Here is an 18,369-nt window from a genome sequence, read left to right on the forward strand (position 1 = left end):
CGGTATCCCACTATGTGTATTCCAATTGTAGGGAAGTAAATGTGCAATCTACATTTATGCCTTATTCTAGAGCTCGTTGTCTCAATAAAGAATCTTAATGTCATCATGGATTCTACTCTAGTTATTATATGTGGTATTTCACTATTTGTAGTAAATAAATGTGAAAGGAATTCGAGAGCTTGTTGTCGCATTGATGAAGTTTAATGTAGTCTCTTTCACTAACCATTAGTTATTACATCTTGTATACGACAATGTAGAGTCAGAAAATTATAATGGATGAAAAGCGTACTCTATGTTCATGACTTATCCTAGAACTTGTCATCTCCATGATGAAGCTTGTGAACGTCCTTGGATGGTTCTCTACAGAAAGATCTGGAATTATGGTTATCAGGCAAAAAGTTTAAACACATTCCATCTCTTTCCAGACAATGACGATCTGTCATCGGTCAGCAAAAATGATGATTCGTTATTGAATTCTACCTGATGAATGAGTCGACTTTAGACTAATATTGTAACATTAGTGCCAGTTGGCCAGCTTATTAAAAGAAACCTGTCACCCGTTTTTTCCTCATAAACCTGCCTTATAAACCATGCCCATCACCTTTAAGATCATGGAAATGGTGTTCCTACAACTTCTTTATACCTTCAAAGGTGCCTGTGTGGTATACCTCCCACTTTAATGGATCTTGCTTTGATTAGCATGAAAAAACTAAAAGTCGCAAAATTTTCACGCAGCTTCATGTTGAATTGAGGCCAAAGTCTGCTGGAAAGATCAATTTATCACCCGAAAGTTATTGAATCTGATCATAGATTGAACTGTGCAAAGGAAAATAAATCTGGAGTCTGTCATAGTGGGACATCCAAGGACAAAGCTAACATGGTGCCGATGTAAAATATTATATGAGAAGGAATGGAAGTGGTAGGTGGGCATAGAACTATGTAAAGAGGGCAAAAATATATTGCGACCCAAGGTAGGACCTTGCGACCTGGATATATCTGTTTAGATCGACAGCAGTCAAATCCTCTGCAAATTATGATATGATGAATATTCAGGTCCTCGCTGCTGATACCATGCTTAATATTGATCATCAACAATAGTCCATTTAAAGTGTAAAACATAGGTTTCTAGGACAGCACTTCAACACATAAGCTCAACAACCATTGCCTGAGAAGAAGTAAATCTCAAGTCCACTATCTTTTGCAGTACAGTGATTCATATGAATTTTTCTGGATTATCCAGTGTCATCTATGTTTGGCTGACATGGTTCCAACTTTGACTGTATATACTACTGCATAGTTCATTGGACTGATTGCCATGTCCCCTTTTTAAGGCACCTTTTTAGTTAATATTACCTTGTAATTTTATTGCTATTTAAGAAAGATGTATTACTTTTTGGACCTATGTGCAGTGCACACTTCTTTTCCCTGAGATTTACTTCTTCTTAGTTTGGGGTCATTCATGTTTAATATTGGCAGCATCAAAACAGAGTGGTCTTCCTATGCCTTCCATTGTTAGCCCTGGCATAACAGTGGAAACCTTCCCCCCAGAAATGGTGGATTTTTTAAGCCATTGTACTATAATATAAAATTCATACAGTTATATGAAAAAGTTTGGGCACCCCTATTAATCTTAAGCTTAATGTTTTATAAAAATTGGTGTTTTTGCAACAGCTATTTCAGTTTGATATATGTAATAACTGTTGGACATAGTAATGTTTCTGCCTTGAACTGAGGTTTATTGTACTAACAGAAAATGTGCAATCTGCATTCAAACAAAATTTGACAGGTGCATAAGTATGGGCACCTCACCAGAAAAGTGACATTAATATTTAGTAGATCCTCCTTTTGCAAAAATAACAGCCTCTAGTCGCTTCCTGTAGCTTTTAATGATTTCCTGGATCCTGGATGAAGGTATTTTTGACCATTCCTCTTTACAAAACAATTCCAGTTCAGTAAAGTTTGATGGTCACCGAGGATGGACAGCCCTCTTCAAATGATCCCACAGATGTTCAATGATATTCAGGTCTGGGGACTGGGATGGCCATTCCAGAACATTGTAATTGTTCCTCTGCATGAATGCCTGAGTAGATTTGGAGCGGTGTTTTGGATCATTGTCTTGCTGAAAGATCCATCCCCTGCGTAACTTCAACTTTGTCACTGTTTCTTGAACATTATTGTCAAGAATCTGCTGATACTGAGTGGAATCCATGCGTCCCTCAACTTTGACAAGATTCCCGGTGCCGGCATTGGCCACACGGCCCCAAAGCATGATGGAACCTCCACCAAATTTTACTGTGGGTAGCAAGTGTTTTTCTTGGAATGCTGTGTTTTTTTGCCGCCATGCATAACGCCTTTTTGTATGACCAAACAACTCAATCTTGGTTTCATCAGTCCACAGGACCTTCTTCCAAAAAGAAATTGGCTTCTCCAAATGTGCTTTTGCATACTTCAGCCGACTCTGTTTGTGGCGTGCTTGTGGAAACGGCTTCTTTCGCATCACTCTCCCATACAGCTTCTCCTTGTGCAAAGTGCGTTGTATAGTTGACCGATGCACAGTGACACCATCTGCAGCAAGTTGATGCTGCAGCTCTCTGGAGGTGGTCTGAGGATTGTCCTTGACTGATCTCACCATTCTTCTTCTCTGCCTTTCTGATGTTTTTCTTGGCCTGCCACTTCTGGCCTTAACAAGAACTGTCCCTGTGTTCTTCCATTTCCTTACTATGTTCCTCACAGTGGAAACTGACAGGTTAAATCTCTGAGACAGCTTTTTGTATCCTTCCCCTGAACAACTATGTTGAATAATCTTTGTTTTCAGATCATTTGACAGTTGTTTTGAGGAGCCCATGATGCCACTCTTCAGAGGAGATTCAAACAGGAGACAACTTGCAAGTGGCCACTTTAAGTAGCTTTTCTCATGATTGCATACACCTGGCTATGATGTTCAAAGCTCAATGAGGTTACAAAACCAAAAAAAGTGCTTTAGTAAGTCAGTAAAAAGTAGGTAGGAGCATTTAAAACAAGAAAATGATAAGGGTGCCCATACTTATGCACCTGTCAAATTTTGTTTGAATGCAGATTGCACATTTTCTGTTAGTACAATAAACCTCATTTCAAGGCAGAAACATTACTGTATCCAACAGTTATTACATATATCAAACTGAAATAGCTGTTGCAAAAGCACCAATTTTTATAAAACATTAAGCTTAAGATTAATAGGGGTGCCCAAACTTTTTCATATAACTGTATAAACCTAATATTAACTTATATACCCACAAATTATTGTCAAAATATATACAGGTCAGTAACCAAAGAAATAAAAAAGGCTATTGGAATAAAACAAAAACTGCTGAATCCTAAAGAGGTTAAAATGGATTGCATCAGTATTTGGAGGTGACAGGACCTATCATTCACTTTAATAAAATCTACTGTATGGCTCACACAATCTGTACATGAATTGCTTTACCTGCTAAGTGATCAATGCACGTTGAAGTCCATAAATAAGACAGGTTTCATGTAAAATGCAAATTTCTGGTAAGAAGGTTATGACCATATATTCTACTCGACAGGAGGTATAATGGCCAGATCGGATGGCACCATAGATCCCCAAGGTGCTGTAGGTTAAGGTTGGAATTTGTGGCCATAAAATGGGCACACAAATCTGTCTGTATTTTGATCATGGAACAATTGCATAATGGTTCACCAATGAAGTAACAAGACAATTGGGTGTTATCACTGGAGTGACCTTCAATTCCATTCACGCTAAGCTCCTTTCAGATGCACACAACGTTCCTTCTACTTGTTTTGGATCTCCTGACATTGGTCCTTGGACCTCAAGTATTCCAGATGTACCTCGACTTCCTCAGACCGACGTCTCTGGAAAAAACCCTGCATTGCGTGGTATTATGGTCAGCCTGGAGACTGCGGCACTATGGGAAACATTTAACAGTCTTGGAACAGAGATGATTGTGACTAAAGCGGGAAGGTGAGAAGAGAATTTTACTAGGTCAAGTACAAAGCAAGAGCAAGGATTTTTTTTAAGTTTTTGATGGCATATTAATATATTTTGTTTACTTTGCTTTCCTTTTAATTTTTTCTGCAATGTTATATCTTCTACCTAGGAGAATGTTTCCACTTTTCCAAGTTCGTATTTGGGGAATGGATCCCACTGCAGAATATTCTCTTCTTCTTGATTTCTTACCGGTTGGTGACAAGCGATACAGGTAAATTAAAAGAATGAAAAGAGCTCTTATTTCATAAGAAATCTGACTATTTATAGTACAGTAAGTGGGTATGGTTATCCATTGGTTCCATTCTGATATAGTTTAGGACTTTCCATGCTAGGCCATTTGGACATCATAAAGGGGCTTCTACTTGGTGGCTCTCACTCTGGCAAAGCTAGTGTATTCAATATTATTGATGGCCATTCATTTAAATTGCAGCATGTCATGCAACATTTACCTTGATGTCATACAACATTTACCCTGCAGATTCCACTGTGTGGAAAATGAGCAGCTGACAGCAATTTTCCAATTTAACAACTATGGCTGCCTTACACATCAGATAGCAGTTGGTTGGACATTCAGTTAGAAGATAGCTATCTGGCTGATCGCCCGACTATGACAAGTGTTCATATGTTTTCAACAGGAGGAGAGAAGAAAGCTGAAAACTAAAGGATCAGGTGTTGAAATTCCAATTACCCTATCATTCTCTTCCCTGACATCATCTGTTGGGGGAGAGTTGTTAGACCCAAATACACATCAGATGGTCGGTTGGGCCAACCAAAATTGGTGGGTTCGATGGACTCTTGTGAAAGGTGGGTTTTATGGCCTGGCCTATTTTGAACTATAGGGCCTAGTGGTTTTCTTTAAAATGGAACAGTACTTTAAACTAACTTTGCATAATTTAATAGTACAGGCGAATATAAGAAACTTTGTAATATTTCTCATGAGAGAAACCTGCTTCCTTCTCCACTAATCAGCCATATATTTCTCTCACCCTGACTACTGAACTTGTCATCCACTCTGAATGAACAAAAAATTAATCCATAGATCCCAACTGTCCTAGATACAGCAGGACAGCCCCAGACTTGGGTCTCTGTCTTGTTGTGTTGGACAATCCGCTGAATGAATCATTAGTGAAACATTGTGAAACACGGCACTGACCTACTAAGCTCATGCTGCCCAACGCTCTCCAGATGACCAGTCTGATGCAGCATCTTCATGTATAAGAATCCCCAGTGTCCTGGTTCTGCTCTCCCCTGAGAAGACAGAATGCTCAGCACTAATGCCGGTTTACTGCATCCTGTAAACAAAGACCAAAGCAGTGGCGGCGAAGCGGTACTAGAGCAGAAGGTGAGTAGTGGTGTACAGAAGGTTGAAAGGGGAAAGCCTCTTTAAAGAGTTATCAACAGCCTCTTTTCAGATGCTGAACTGTGCCCTTTTTGCAGGGCACATTGTGACATTAAAAGTTGCGACATGCCTTGGTCTGAGGGCAAAGGGGAATGCCAAGGAGATGGCCTGAGGGCACAAAGGATATGACCTGAGGTCAGAGAGGAGCACTGGGGAAACTGCCTGAGGGCAGAGAGGAGCGCTGAGGAGACACCCTGAGTGTGGACTTATAAGAACAAGGATTTAGGTGTGAAATATGAAGGAAAGCTTGATGAAGCTCACTATGGTCAATGAGGACACTCAGGCTCCGCTTGTGTGCGTGTAATGATGAATCTGCACCCAGCTGTTTTCCGTTGCTCTGATCATATAAAAATATAGGTATATATACAGTTGAAACCAGAAATTTACATACACTATATAAAAAGACACATCTGCATGTTTTTCTCAATATCTGACAAGAAATCAGAATAAACATTTCCCGTTTTAGGTCAATTAGGATTAATTTTCAATATTTGCCAAATACCAGAATAATGAGAGAGGGAGAGAATGTTTTAAGGCATTTTTGTTACTTACTGCAAAGTCAAAAGTTTACATACATTTCATTAGTATTTGGTACCATTGCCCTTAAACTGAATGACTTGGGTCAAACGTTTGGGATATCCTTCCATAAGCTTCTCACAATAGTTGGTCGGAATTTGGGCCCATTCCTCCTGACAAAACTGGTGTAACTGATCCAGGTTTGTAGGTTGCCTTGCTCGCACCTGCCTTTTCAGCGTTGCCCATAAAATCTCAATAGGGTTGAGATCAGGGCTTTGTGATAGCCACTCCAAAACATGGATTTTGTTATCCTTAAGCCACTTTGTTACCATTTTGGCAGAATGCTTTGGGTCATTGTCCATTTGGAAGACCCATTTCCGCCCAAGCTTTAACTTCCTGCTTGATGTCTTGAGATGTTGCTTCAGTATTGCCACATAATCTTCTTTTCTCATGATGTCATCTATTTTGTGAAGTGCACCAGTCCCTCCTGCTGCAAAACAACCCCACAACATGATGTTGCCACCTCCGTGTTTCACAGCTGGGATGGTGTTCTTAGGCTTCCAAGCTTCTCCCTTTTTCCTCCAAACATAACGATGGTCATTATGCCCAAAAAGTTCTATTTTAGTTTCATCAGACCACAGGACATGTCTCCAAAAATTAAGGTCTATGTTCCTGTGTGCATTTGCAAACATTAATCTGGCTTTTTTATGTTTCTTTTGGAGTAATGGCTTCTTCCTGGCAGAATGGACTTTCAGCCCATGTTGATACAGTACTCGTTTCACTGTGGTTATTGACAAAATCTTACCAGCTTCCGCCATCATCTTCACAAGATCTTTTGCTTTTGTACTTGAGTTGATATGGACATATCAGACCAAAGCACGTTCATCTCTGGGACACAGAACCTGTCTCCTTCCTGAGCGGTATGATGGCTGGACATTCCCATCTTGTTTGTACAGATGAACAAGGCACCTTCAGGTATCTTGAAATTGTACCCAATGATGAGCCAGACTTGTGCAAGTCCATAATTCTCTTCCTGATATCTTGGCTGATTTCTTTAGTCTTTCCCATGATGCTACACAAAGAAGCAGTGTGTTTCAGGTGTGCATTAAAATACATTCACAGGTGTGTCTCTAACTAACTCAGATGTTGCCAAAAAAACTATCAGAAGCTTCTGAACACATGACATCATCATATGGGCCGTCCAGTATTGTTTAAAGGCATAGTAATTAGTGATGAGTGAGTATGTTCTGTTAACCCTTTCGCCGAGTATGCTCGGCCGAGCACCGAGTAGTTACAGCTGCTCGGTGTTATTTTTGAATCACTCCCGTGTGCATGATTTGCGACTGTTTGACAGTTTTAATACATGTGAGGAATGTATAAGAAACAACGGATACTGGAAGCCTGTGCTAGCATTTCTTCTGTGGTGTTGCTATCAGTGTGTCAAGAGTGGGAGAAGAGGGTTGCATTGACAATCCAACACAATGGGCAGCTCTTTGAACACATTTTATAAGTGGTCATAAACTTGTAAAAAAACTCATGAAAGAATAAAGTTACATTAAAACCAAGCACACCATTGTTTTTCTTATGAAATTCTCAATAGGTTTGATGTGTCACATAACCCTCGTCCCATTGAAAAAAATAAAGTTGGATCCAAAATGGCCGACTTCAAAATAGCCGCCATGATCACCACCCATCTGGAAAAGTTTTCCCCCTCCCATATACTAATGTGCCACAAACAGGAAGTTGATATCACCAACCATTCCTATTTAATTTAGGTGTATCCATATAAATGGCCCACCCTGTATTACAATGCTGCCTGGCCAGCTTACTGAAAGTGCAGCTACTGAGAGAAAATAAATGTATTTCCTCCAGGAGCCACCGGCTTTCAGTCATAGGTGCAGTGAAGGGAGCGATTACAGTCATCGCTCAGAGCATCACTCATTATACTGTGAGTGATGGCTGTAAGCACGCCCTGGCACTTTGATTGACAGCTCACAGATGCGCTGCACTGCAAGCTGTGAAAGTGGCAGGGTACACCTCCATGACTGAAAGCCGGTGGCTCCCAGGAGGAAATAAGTTCATTTTTTTTCCCGGTAGCTGCACTGTTATTAAGATGACCAGGCAGTATTGTAATGCTGTTTACCTGCAGATTAACCTTACAAGTAAATAGCATTTTCCAAAGAGACAGATTCTCTTTAAGAGGGTAAATAGCAGCCACCTTGATTAAAGGGATTTTCCACTACAATTTGAGCCCCTTTCATGTGTCCTAACTCTTCTTAACAAACAGTTTTCTAATATACTTTTATTCCCTGTGCTGCTTCTATGAGTGCAACTCTGTGCGGGTCATATAACCCTTTGTCATTCAGCCACTGCCTCCTTCTCTTTTCCAACCTGGGCAATAGAATTGGACAGAATGAAATAGCACGTCATTGATGGGGGTGGGCTACCGTTCAATGGTTGACAGCATCCAGAATTGGACGGAATGAAAAAAGGATGTCACTGATGGGGCCGGGGCTACCTTTCAATGGTTTACAGGATCCAGAATTGGACGGAATGTCAAGAGGATGTCAGTGATGGGGACGGGGCTACCTTTTAATGGTTGACAGCGTCCAGAATCAGACGGAATGAGAAGATGACGTTACTGATGGGTGCGGGCTACCTTTCAATGATTGACAGGAGTCTGAGCATGCATGCTCAGATCACAGACTTCACTCTCCTCTGCACAGATCCTGCTGATGCTTTGTAGTGCTGGTCCTTCAGCTGACAAGTGCTGTGATGAGGTGTCTGTACTTGGAATGCATACCACAGAACTTGTCAGCTGAACGGGCCGAAGCTCCAATGCATCAACAGTCAGTCTGCACCATGCTTTGTTTTTCTGATACAGAGTTCCACATATCCCGGATAGTCATTAGGAAAAATGTATGAAATGTTCTTCATCATTTTTTTGGGCTGAAAATATTGCCACTTACTTCAAAATTTGTCAAAAGTGAAGAGAAAAAGAGTAAAAAAAAAGGAACATTACTTATGGCAAACTAACGTAAATAGCACAGATTTATGTCTGCCCATAGCAGGAGTTGTTAACAATTTAGGACAACCAAAAATGGGATGTCTCATAGGCTTTTGCAATATAGTCATGGTGGATCCACATTCATAAACCTTTGTTGACTAAATGTTATCATTTGGGGAAGCTATGGACAGTCATAAATAGCATGCCAGCCATTTAAATGAATGACCAACCATGTAGCATATGGATGAACTGAGTATGATAGCGAGAGTTTCCCCTTTTATGATGTGATGAGATAATCCTCATGTTAAAGGGCTTGTCCACTACTGCACAACCCCAGCTTAATCCGTTCAGGATAGTAATTAACATAAAAACAATGTATGCTCACCTCCTGCAGCTGCACCATTCCAGTGATGTTGGCACCGATGTTCCCAGATGCTGGTGTAGCACCCCGAGGGCTCGGCTGCTACAGGGGTATTGCACCTCGAACCAGAGGTGTGGTATTCCACTCCCGGGTAAGGATGGAGTGTGGACCAGGACTCAGTAAGCTGCATGCACCACACACACCCCATTTCCGAGGGACAGCTCAACGGTGCTCCCACTAGACAGAAGTGCAGGCACGACAGCATCTGTTCCTGGCTGGAGTGGGGAGGAGGAGGAAAACCCAGTGGTGTAGGAGCAGATAGGGGTGGGTCTCTGGGCATAGGTAGGAGCCCATTGGTTGCTAGTCACCTGGGCTCACACATAGAGGGAGGTATAAAAGGTGGGCACCATCTTAGAACAGTGTTCAGTTCAGTCAGACAGAAGAAGAGTGAGAAGAGGAGTGACAGGGAGCAGCAGCCCTGTCTGGGTGCTGCCCCTGGAGGGAGCAAGAGTGAAGAAGAAAGGAACAAGAAGCAAGGAAAGAATGAAACATAAGAAAAGGGCCAGAGACATGAAGCAAGAAGGAACCCGAACACGCTAGGAGTCAGCGGGTGAAGGGTTGGCAGATCAGGGTACCGGATCCCAAACTGGTGGAGGCCACTTATCCTCAGCCAGGAACCGGAGGACGTGGCCACGTCTTGGCGCGACCACTCACTACACTCACCACGAAGGCATGCCACATAGGGTCAGGGAGACCGGAGAAAGGTTTCGCCACCAGAAGGCCCGAGGAAGCTGGACATGGGTGGGTCCCTAGTGGGGGCGGCCAGAGAAAGGAACGGGGAAAGGAGTTCAAGGTCACACTCTGGAACTGCCTGGGGGTTGGTCGAGCCCCGTACCTGGTGGACGCAGCATGGCTCGGGTCGTCATCACCTGCAGGACTGACGTTAATAACAACTGTGAGTAAAGCAATGAAAACTGCAATCAGTCTCTGTGTTCCATCGCACCACCAGCACCATAGGTACCGGGACGCTCTTACTATCACTCCCTTCACCCGCACCAGCTGCCCTGAGGCTATACCTCTCCCGTTGGGGGTTATACCACCATAGCTGCACATATATACCATCGGCCTCAGCGGACTGTTTTGCAGTGGCGGCCTTGCGACCGCAAATCAACGGGTGGCGTAGTCGACATTTATAACATCTACAAAGACTGCCACACGTTTAACTTGACCACCCTGGGCACGGACCGGGTCACCGCCACAAGAAGACTACTACCCCCATCGGATCCGGCTCCGGGTATCCCCCGCGCGCGCGCCGCACTACAGCACTGGCCCAGGGGGCGCGTCACTGGCATGATGTTTTGTGTCACGTTCAGTCAGCACAACAAGGGAAGTCACCATTTTGGAACGGGGACGCCGATATCACTGGAATGATGCAGCTGAATGAGGTGAGTATACACTGTTTTTATTTTATTTGGGGTCCTGAATCAATCAAGCGAAGGCATCTGTTGAATCAATTCCTGTGCCCAGACAGCATTCTTGATATTGTTTCAATGGCAGGCTCACACCTGCTACAAGGAGTGTTTCTAAGCTTTAGATAGCACATAGAGGAGAACTCAAATTATTTAGTGATGTCCATGGAGCTCAATAACAAACTAAATTCCACCAGTCACGATGGTTCATAGGTTCAGGCACAGGTAAATCTCCAATATTTTAGTCATTATGCCAGTAAATTGGTTTTGAAGCTTTTGTCTACATTGTACTATAGATTTGCGAAGTGTAGTAACTAGTAAGTCATAAAAAGTCTACTTGGATCCTGTGCTGTGCTATGGCTGACACTTTCCTCCTATATGGGCATGTATCATGTAGGTATCACTTTCTTCTTTAGGTATGCGTTTCACTCCTCCTCCTGGCTGGTTTCAGGCACTGCAGATCCAGCACCTCCAGGACGTCTCCATTTCCACCCAGATTCTCCTGCGCGAGGATCTCATTGGATGCGACAAACTGTTTCTTTTGACCGACTTAAGCTCACTAACAATGCACAGGATATGAGAGGACATGTAAGAAAAATGCATAAATGCAATATGGTATATGATATCTCTCCAACTGCTCGTACAATGTATCTTTGCGTTTAGTCCTCATTTTACATCCAACCCATAACCATATATTTACTTATAGGCTTAAAGGGAATCTGTCAGGTCCCCCATGCCCTCCAACCCAGCAGCATTCGTATATGTATTGCTAAATTTCCTGCCCTGTATAATGTTATTCATGTTTAAAAATGTATTTATAAGGTCCGTTTTTCTTATGCTAACTAGACCTTTGACTAGTCGGTGGGGCATTAGTTTCCCCAGACTAGTCATCCCCCTATGCATGTCATCACGCCCCTGAGCGTGATATACTGAGCAGTGACTAAAGCTGCGCCTATATGGCTGAAAGCTGCAGAGAGGAATAACGTTAATTTCCTCCCAGTAGCCAGGCTTTCAGTGTGGCGGCCGCACAGCTTTAGAAGGCTATTAACCGGCAAATTAACCCCGTATCTGCAGGTTAATAGAGTTTGAAGATGTGACAGGTTCTCTTTAACTTTTAACAAACTGTTTATAGTGTAGGGCTGAAATAGTCAATTGTGAAACTATAGACGATATAAAGTAACATTTCCCAATATTGTGTTATTAATGATGTGAATCTGCAGATAATTCTAAACTCGATGCATCGTTACCAGCCCAGGCTCCACATTCTGCTCTCTGATCAGCATCAAGGTGGAGAAGCTCGAGCTGCACAAAACTTTGTATCATTTATCTTCCCAGAGACTCAGTTCACGGCTGTGACGGCATATCAAAATCATAGAGTAAGTGACAGTCTTTCCTAAAGACATTCTTATATGCATTCATATATAATACTAGATGGTGGCCCGATTCTAACGCATCGGGTATTCTAGCATATGTCTCCCGACTAGTGTTGAGCCACCCCCATAGTGTTCGAGTTCGGTTCGGTTCGTCGAACACCCGTGTGTTCGCCGAACTGTTCGTCGAACTGTTCGTCGAACACCTTCGAACACCGTTAAAACCAATGGCAGGCAAACAAAAACACATAGAAACACATAGAAAACACCTTCAAAGGTGTCCAAAAGCTGACAAACTGCTCAGAAGACACAACTAACACATGGAAAAGTGACAAGTACATATAGTCATGCGAAAAGAAAAGAGGTGGAGGAGTAAAAGGAGGGGGAGACACAGATATAGGCATGTCATGCCCTTCTAAAATCCAAAAATTGAGAAGCCGACACGTTCAGTCCGCTCCTGCCCGTGCCACCTCCGTGTCGCCGGGTTTGTGCCAGAGCTGCGGTGAATCCTGATGGCCAGCCCCCCTCTCCCAATACTGGTGCCTGTCCGCTGGTGGGTCGAGCGAGCCCCCCTGTGGTGGAGGCAGCTCTAAGCTTTTTAATTTAAATTGTCTCTCTAATTTGAATGAATACACTTTAAATCCATTTACAAGGATCTATTGGAGGGCAAGTCTCATGCCAGCAGCCGCGTAATTCCAGCTCCAGTAGCGTCCACTAAAGCTGCTGCAGTTAAAAAGCTTTTATAAGGATCGAGCTCGGCTGTCCACTGCAAGGCATCCTACTGCCAGTCCCAGCCCCTATGCCTTGGGGTGCCTCCTGATGCTCTTCACTGAGTATCCCGTGGTCCCGAAGCATTTCCTTTGAAAAAATTAAGTGTCCAAACTACAGGTGGTGTAGCTTGCTTAACAGCCGGGATAATCCGCTGACTAGCAGACACTGCTACTAGGCACAAAGTATTTCCTGGGCTAGATGCAGTTAAAAATTTGTAATTAGTTACTTTCGTTGGATGCTGAGAAAGCATTCCATAGAGTCTCCTGGCACGCCATATATGATTCTCTTAAAAAGCTTGGGGTAGGGGTCTAGGGGACCCTTTTATAGCCAAAATCACGGCCCTGTATCACAATACGTCACCTAGGCTGAAGATAAATGGAACTGTAGCACCCTGAGGGCTCGGTTGCTACAGAGGTATTGCACCTCACCCAGAGGTGTGATATCTCACTCTCAGGTAAGGATGGAGTGTGGATCAGGACCCGACACCTGCATGCATTACACCACATTGCCGTGGGGCAGGGCGACCAATATGCCTCTGAGATGGGCACGACAGTCCCTGTCCCTGGCTGGAGTGCGGGGAGGGAACACTGAGGAAGGGGAACCCTGTAGTGCAGGAGCAGGGAGGAAGCAGTTCCTGGGTGCATTGAGAAGGGAGTATAAAAGGTGGGCACCATCTTAGTTCAGTGCAGAGAAGTCTGAGCAGAAGTGGCAGGGAGCAGGGGCTCTGCATGAGCTCTGCTCCGGAGGCGGGCCTAGTAACAGAGGCCCAGGCCTGGAAGAGGGAGAAGGAAGGAAGAGGAGCGGAGAAGGCTCCAGGAACGAGGAATGAAGGGATCCCAGGGGTGCGGACTGGCGAGTCGTCACCGCACGCCCGAATCCACCTGCGTGGAGGGGTCAGGCCAAAGGGGGAGACCGGTCCCCGAAACTAGTGGAGGCAGGAAACGACCCTCAGCTAGAAACCGGAGGCTGTGACATTTTATGTGGCGCAGCCCCTCGCTACACCCGCTAGGAAGGCACCACATAGGGTCAGGGAAACTGGCGCCAAGTTTACCAAGAGGAGGCCCGAGGCAGCCGGACAGAAGGGTTGGTAAGAAAGGCCAGACAAAGGACACACAAAGGGGGTCCTGTGAAGGGCTCCAAAGTTATCTGGGAGTTGTCTGAACCCTCACCTGGTGAGCACAGTATGACGTGGGCAGCCGTTACCTGCAGACGTGGTCTGGATAGTAAGAACTGTGAGTAAAGGCCCTGGACTGCATCACTGACTCCGTGTCGTTACTGCTGCTGCCCTGCACCATCACCCCCATCCTCCGCATACACTGCCCTGAGGCTATACTCCTCCCGTGGGGAGTTATGCTACGCTCTGCTGCACCCACAACACCAGCCTCAGCGGTCTGCCCTGCAGCGGCGGTTCACTCTGACCGCAATCCACGGGTGGCGTAGTCGGACATTTAAACATCAAAACCACATAAATAGTTCCGCCACTGGTTTGACCACCCTGAGCCATGGAACCGGGTCGCCGCCACGAAGACTACAACCACCAGCATCCACCAAAAAGGGTCCGGCTCCGGGTGTCCCAAGGCCCAGGGGGTGCATCAGAACATTTTCATCACCTTTCACAATCACCAATGGGACAAGGCAGGGATGTCCTCTGTCCCCTCTCTTATACATCCTAGTGACGGAGCACCTGCTCTCATCAATTCGCCATAACCCCAATATTAGGTGGATTGAGGTGGGAGGCACCGAGTACAAGTGCTCTCTATTTGCTGATGATGTCCTAGTATATATCACTCAATCACATATATCCATCCATGCTGTTATGGCTGAAATAGATCACTTTGTTACATGGTCAAATTTTAAAATCAATGCAGCGAAGTCTGAGGCCCTCGATGTCTCCCTCCCCAAATCCATATAGGATTCCATCCAGTCCAACTTTCCCTTTGCCTGGCCCTCACAGGGTATCAAATACTTAGGAATTCCTATTCATAGAGACCTCTCCCATCTATGTTATCTTAATTTTGGGCCCTTTATTGAACAACTCCATACAGACCACGGTTGGCAAGTTAGAACTGTAAGATTCACTACGTGAACCACTGGTGTTTTGTGGAAAAGCACATGTACACTGTGTTCCAAATTATTATGCAAAAAGTGTTTAGGAGTGATAAGGGAAGAATTTGTTTGTTTGTCAGTTAAACTCATTGATGGTGATGTGTGTCAGGGCTCTTTATATCACTGTAAGCAATTGCAAACACCTGTGCTAATTAGTTTGGCAGGTGTGTCAAATGAAAGGCAAGACTACTTAAGAAGGCTGTCTCACATTATTAAGCAGCCTACATTTTCTGCCAAAATGGGAAAGAAAAAGGATGTGTCGGCTGCTGAGAAGCAACAAATTGTGGAGTGTTTAGGTCAAGGCATGACTACAATCAACATTGTGCGATGATCAGGATGAAGTGTCTTGGCAATCAAGAAGTATGTAGCTGATTCACAGTACACACGTGTGCGTGCTGATAAGGGCAAATTGAGGACTCTTTCCTACAGGCAATTACGTCAGGTTAAAAGAGCAGCGGCAAAAAAGCCTTGTCATAGCAGCAGACAAGTTTTTGAAGCTGCTGGTGCCTCCAACGTCCCCCGAACAACAAGATGCAGGGTCCTTCAGAGGTTTGCTGCTGTGCATACGCCATCCTGTCGACCTCCTCTATCCACTTCACACAAGCAGAAATGGCTCCAGTGGGCCAAACATTACATGAAGACTGATTTCAAAACTGTTTTGTTCACGGATGAGTGCCGTGCAGCGCTCGATGGTTCAGATGGATGGAGTGGAGGATGGCTGGTTGATGGACACCCCACGCAAACACGGCTACAGCGCCAACAAGGAGGAGGTGAAGTAATGTTTTGGGCTGGAATCATGGGGAGAGAGATTGTCGGCCCCTTTAGGATCCCTGAAGGCGCTAAAGATGAACTCCATAATGTATGTGGATTTTCTCAAACAGCACTTCCTGCCATGGTTCAAGAAGAAGAACCGTGTATTTCACAGCAAGATCATTTTTTTGCATGATAATGCACCATCTCATGCTGCACATAAAACATCTGCATCTCTGGCTGATATGGGCATAAAAGGGGACAAACTTATGGTGTGACCCCCATGCTCCCCTGACCTCTACCCCATTCAGAACCTCTGGAGCATCATCAAAAGGAGTGTCTATGATGGCGGGAGGCAGTTCACATCTAAGCAACAGCTCTGGGAGGGTATTCTGTCCTCATGCAAAACAATTGAAGCAGAAACCATCCAAAACCTGACAAATTCAATGGACGAGAGAGTTCAGAAGCTCCTTTCGAACAAGGGGTCCTATGTGAAAATGTAACATCACCTAGAATAAAGTTTTGAGTTGAAAACTGTTTGATTTCAGTTTCTAATAACCTGCTAATGCTTATAATTTCAAAAATGACCATTTTTTTGGTCTTTATTAAAATGAAAAGGTTGATCGAAAAGTTTGGGGGATCTAAGAGTGTGGCAACCCAGTAGTCATGATTACTTCGAATTCTCACAATATGAGGGTCATGTTGCAGGTAGTGCAGCAAGAAGGCACTTATGTGTCTTGCGCATCTCGGAGCCCCAAAATTATTTTCCGGGCTAGATGCAGCTAAATATTATTATTAATTTTAAATCTGGTGGAGCTTAGTATAGATGGCCTAATAGGATCAGTGCTGCACACTGCTACAAAGCCCAAATTATTTTCCAGTCAAGATACAGATAAACATGATTAGTAATTTTAAATCTGGTGGAGCTTATTATAGATGGCCTAATAGAATCAGTGCTGCACACTGCTACAAAGCCCAAATTATTTTCCAGCCAAGATACAGATAAACATGATTAGTAATTTGAAAGCTTAAAATGGTTGGTAGGGTGATTTTAACCAATCATCAAGCTTTTACTCTCCCCAGGATGACACAGGGGTAGAAAAGTCGTTTCGGATCCATGATTTGTTCATCTTTATGAACGTGAGTCTGTCTACATTATCAGTGGAGAGCCGCGTGCGCTTATCTGTCAGCACACCACCAGCAGCGCTGAACACACGTTCAGACAGAACGCTGGCTGCGGGGCATGACAAGATCTCCAAGGCGTAAGTGGCTAGCTCCGGCCATTTATCCAGATTGGAAGCCCAAAAAGAGCAAGGGTCCAGTGACACAGTCATGGCTTCAATGTTTACTTGGAGATACTCCTGTACCATCGTCTCTAGGCGTTGACTATGTGTCAGACTTCTTGTCTCCTGTGGCCTTGCAAAGGATGGGCTAAAAAAGTGGTGAAATGATTCCGCAAAATTGATGTTACCAGCAGATACTGTGGTTCTGTTACGGTTTGAGTGCTGAACACTTGACGGTCCCACGGTTGGCAAGTTGGAACTGTGAGATTCACTACGTGCACCACTGGTGTTTTGTGGAAAAGCACATGTAAGATTCTGCAACAGTCTCTGCTGATACTCCTGCATGCGTGCATCCCTTTCTATGGCAGGAATAATTTCTGCAAATTTACTTTTGTACAGGGGATCTAACAGTGTGGCAACCCAGTAGTCAGGATTATTTCTAATTCTCACAATTCGAGGGTCATGTTGCAGGTAGTGCAGCAAGAAGGCACTCATGTGTGTTGCGCATCCAGGAGCACCAAGTCCCTGTTGTGTTGGTGGCGAGGTAACAATCATGCTTCCTTCCTCTGTCCTCTCCCCCCAACCTCGCACAACAGAAATGTGATCAAGATCTTCCTCATCTGATGAGTCTTCCATCAGTTCGTCCTCCACTTCTTCCTGGGCTCCTGCACCTTCCTCACTAGTTTGGCTGCTACCATGCGCCCTGGTAAAACCATCTCCCCCACCCTCACATGCCTGCCGCCTTGGTGCTGCCGACCGTCTGGACCTTGCAGATGTTAGCCCTTCCGCATACAACTCCTCCTCCTCTACTTCCTCCACCTCCTCTTGTGCCACCACCTGACTCCGAATTCTGTTTAACATGTGCTCCAGCATGTAAATCACCGGAATAGTCATGCTGATAATGGCATCGTCAGCACTAAACATCTTCGTCGCCATTTCAAAACTGTGCAGAAGGGTGCATAGGTCCCTGATCTGAGACCACTCCTCCAGCGTGATTTGCCCCACCTCTGGATCTCGTTGGCCCAGGCTATACGTCAGAACGTATTGCACCAGGGCTTGTTGGTGCTGCCACAGTCGCTGCAACATGTGCAGAGTTGAATTCCACCGGGTAGGCACATCGCATTTTAGCCGGTGAAGTGGCAGGCCCAACGACTTCTGTAGAGATGTAAGTCACTGAGCTGCGGGATGCGAACGGCGGAAGTGAGCACACAGCGACCGTGCCCTCTGCAGAAGGCCATCTAGTCTGGGATAGTGGGCTAAAAATTGCTGGACAACCAGGTTCAACACGTGAGCCATACAAGGCACGTGTGTGACATTGCCCCGGCGAA

At 44.5% G+C, this 18,369-nt stretch overlaps 1 protein-coding gene across 1 annotated transcript in view; it reads left to right on the plus strand.

The window, feature by feature from the left end:
• The first annotated feature begins 590 nt into the window (after positions 1-590).
• LOC141271548 (T-box transcription factor TBX10-like) overlaps positions 591-18,369 on the plus strand; it is a 44,231-nt gene continuing 26,452 nt past the window's right edge. Inside the window, exons 1-5 of the mRNA XM_073681602.1 lie at positions 591-651; positions 3,775-3,982; positions 4,119-4,220; positions 11,178-11,349; positions 11,982-12,137. Coding sequence (XP_073537703.1) covers positions 591-651; positions 3,775-3,982; positions 4,119-4,220; positions 11,178-11,349; positions 11,982-12,137 — 699 coding nt within the window. The remainder of the gene's footprint in view (positions 652-3,774; positions 3,983-4,118; positions 4,221-11,177; positions 11,350-11,981; positions 12,138-18,369) is intronic.

The sequence above is a fragment of the Phyllobates terribilis genome, unplaced genomic scaffold (genome assembly GCF_046119375.1).
Source record: "Phyllobates terribilis strain yellow unplaced genomic scaffold, ASM4611937v1 Scaffold_5__5_contigs__length_657084704, whole genome shotgun sequence".
NCBI classification, from domain to species: domain Eukaryota; kingdom Metazoa; phylum Chordata; class Amphibia; order Anura; family Dendrobatidae; genus Phyllobates; species Phyllobates terribilis.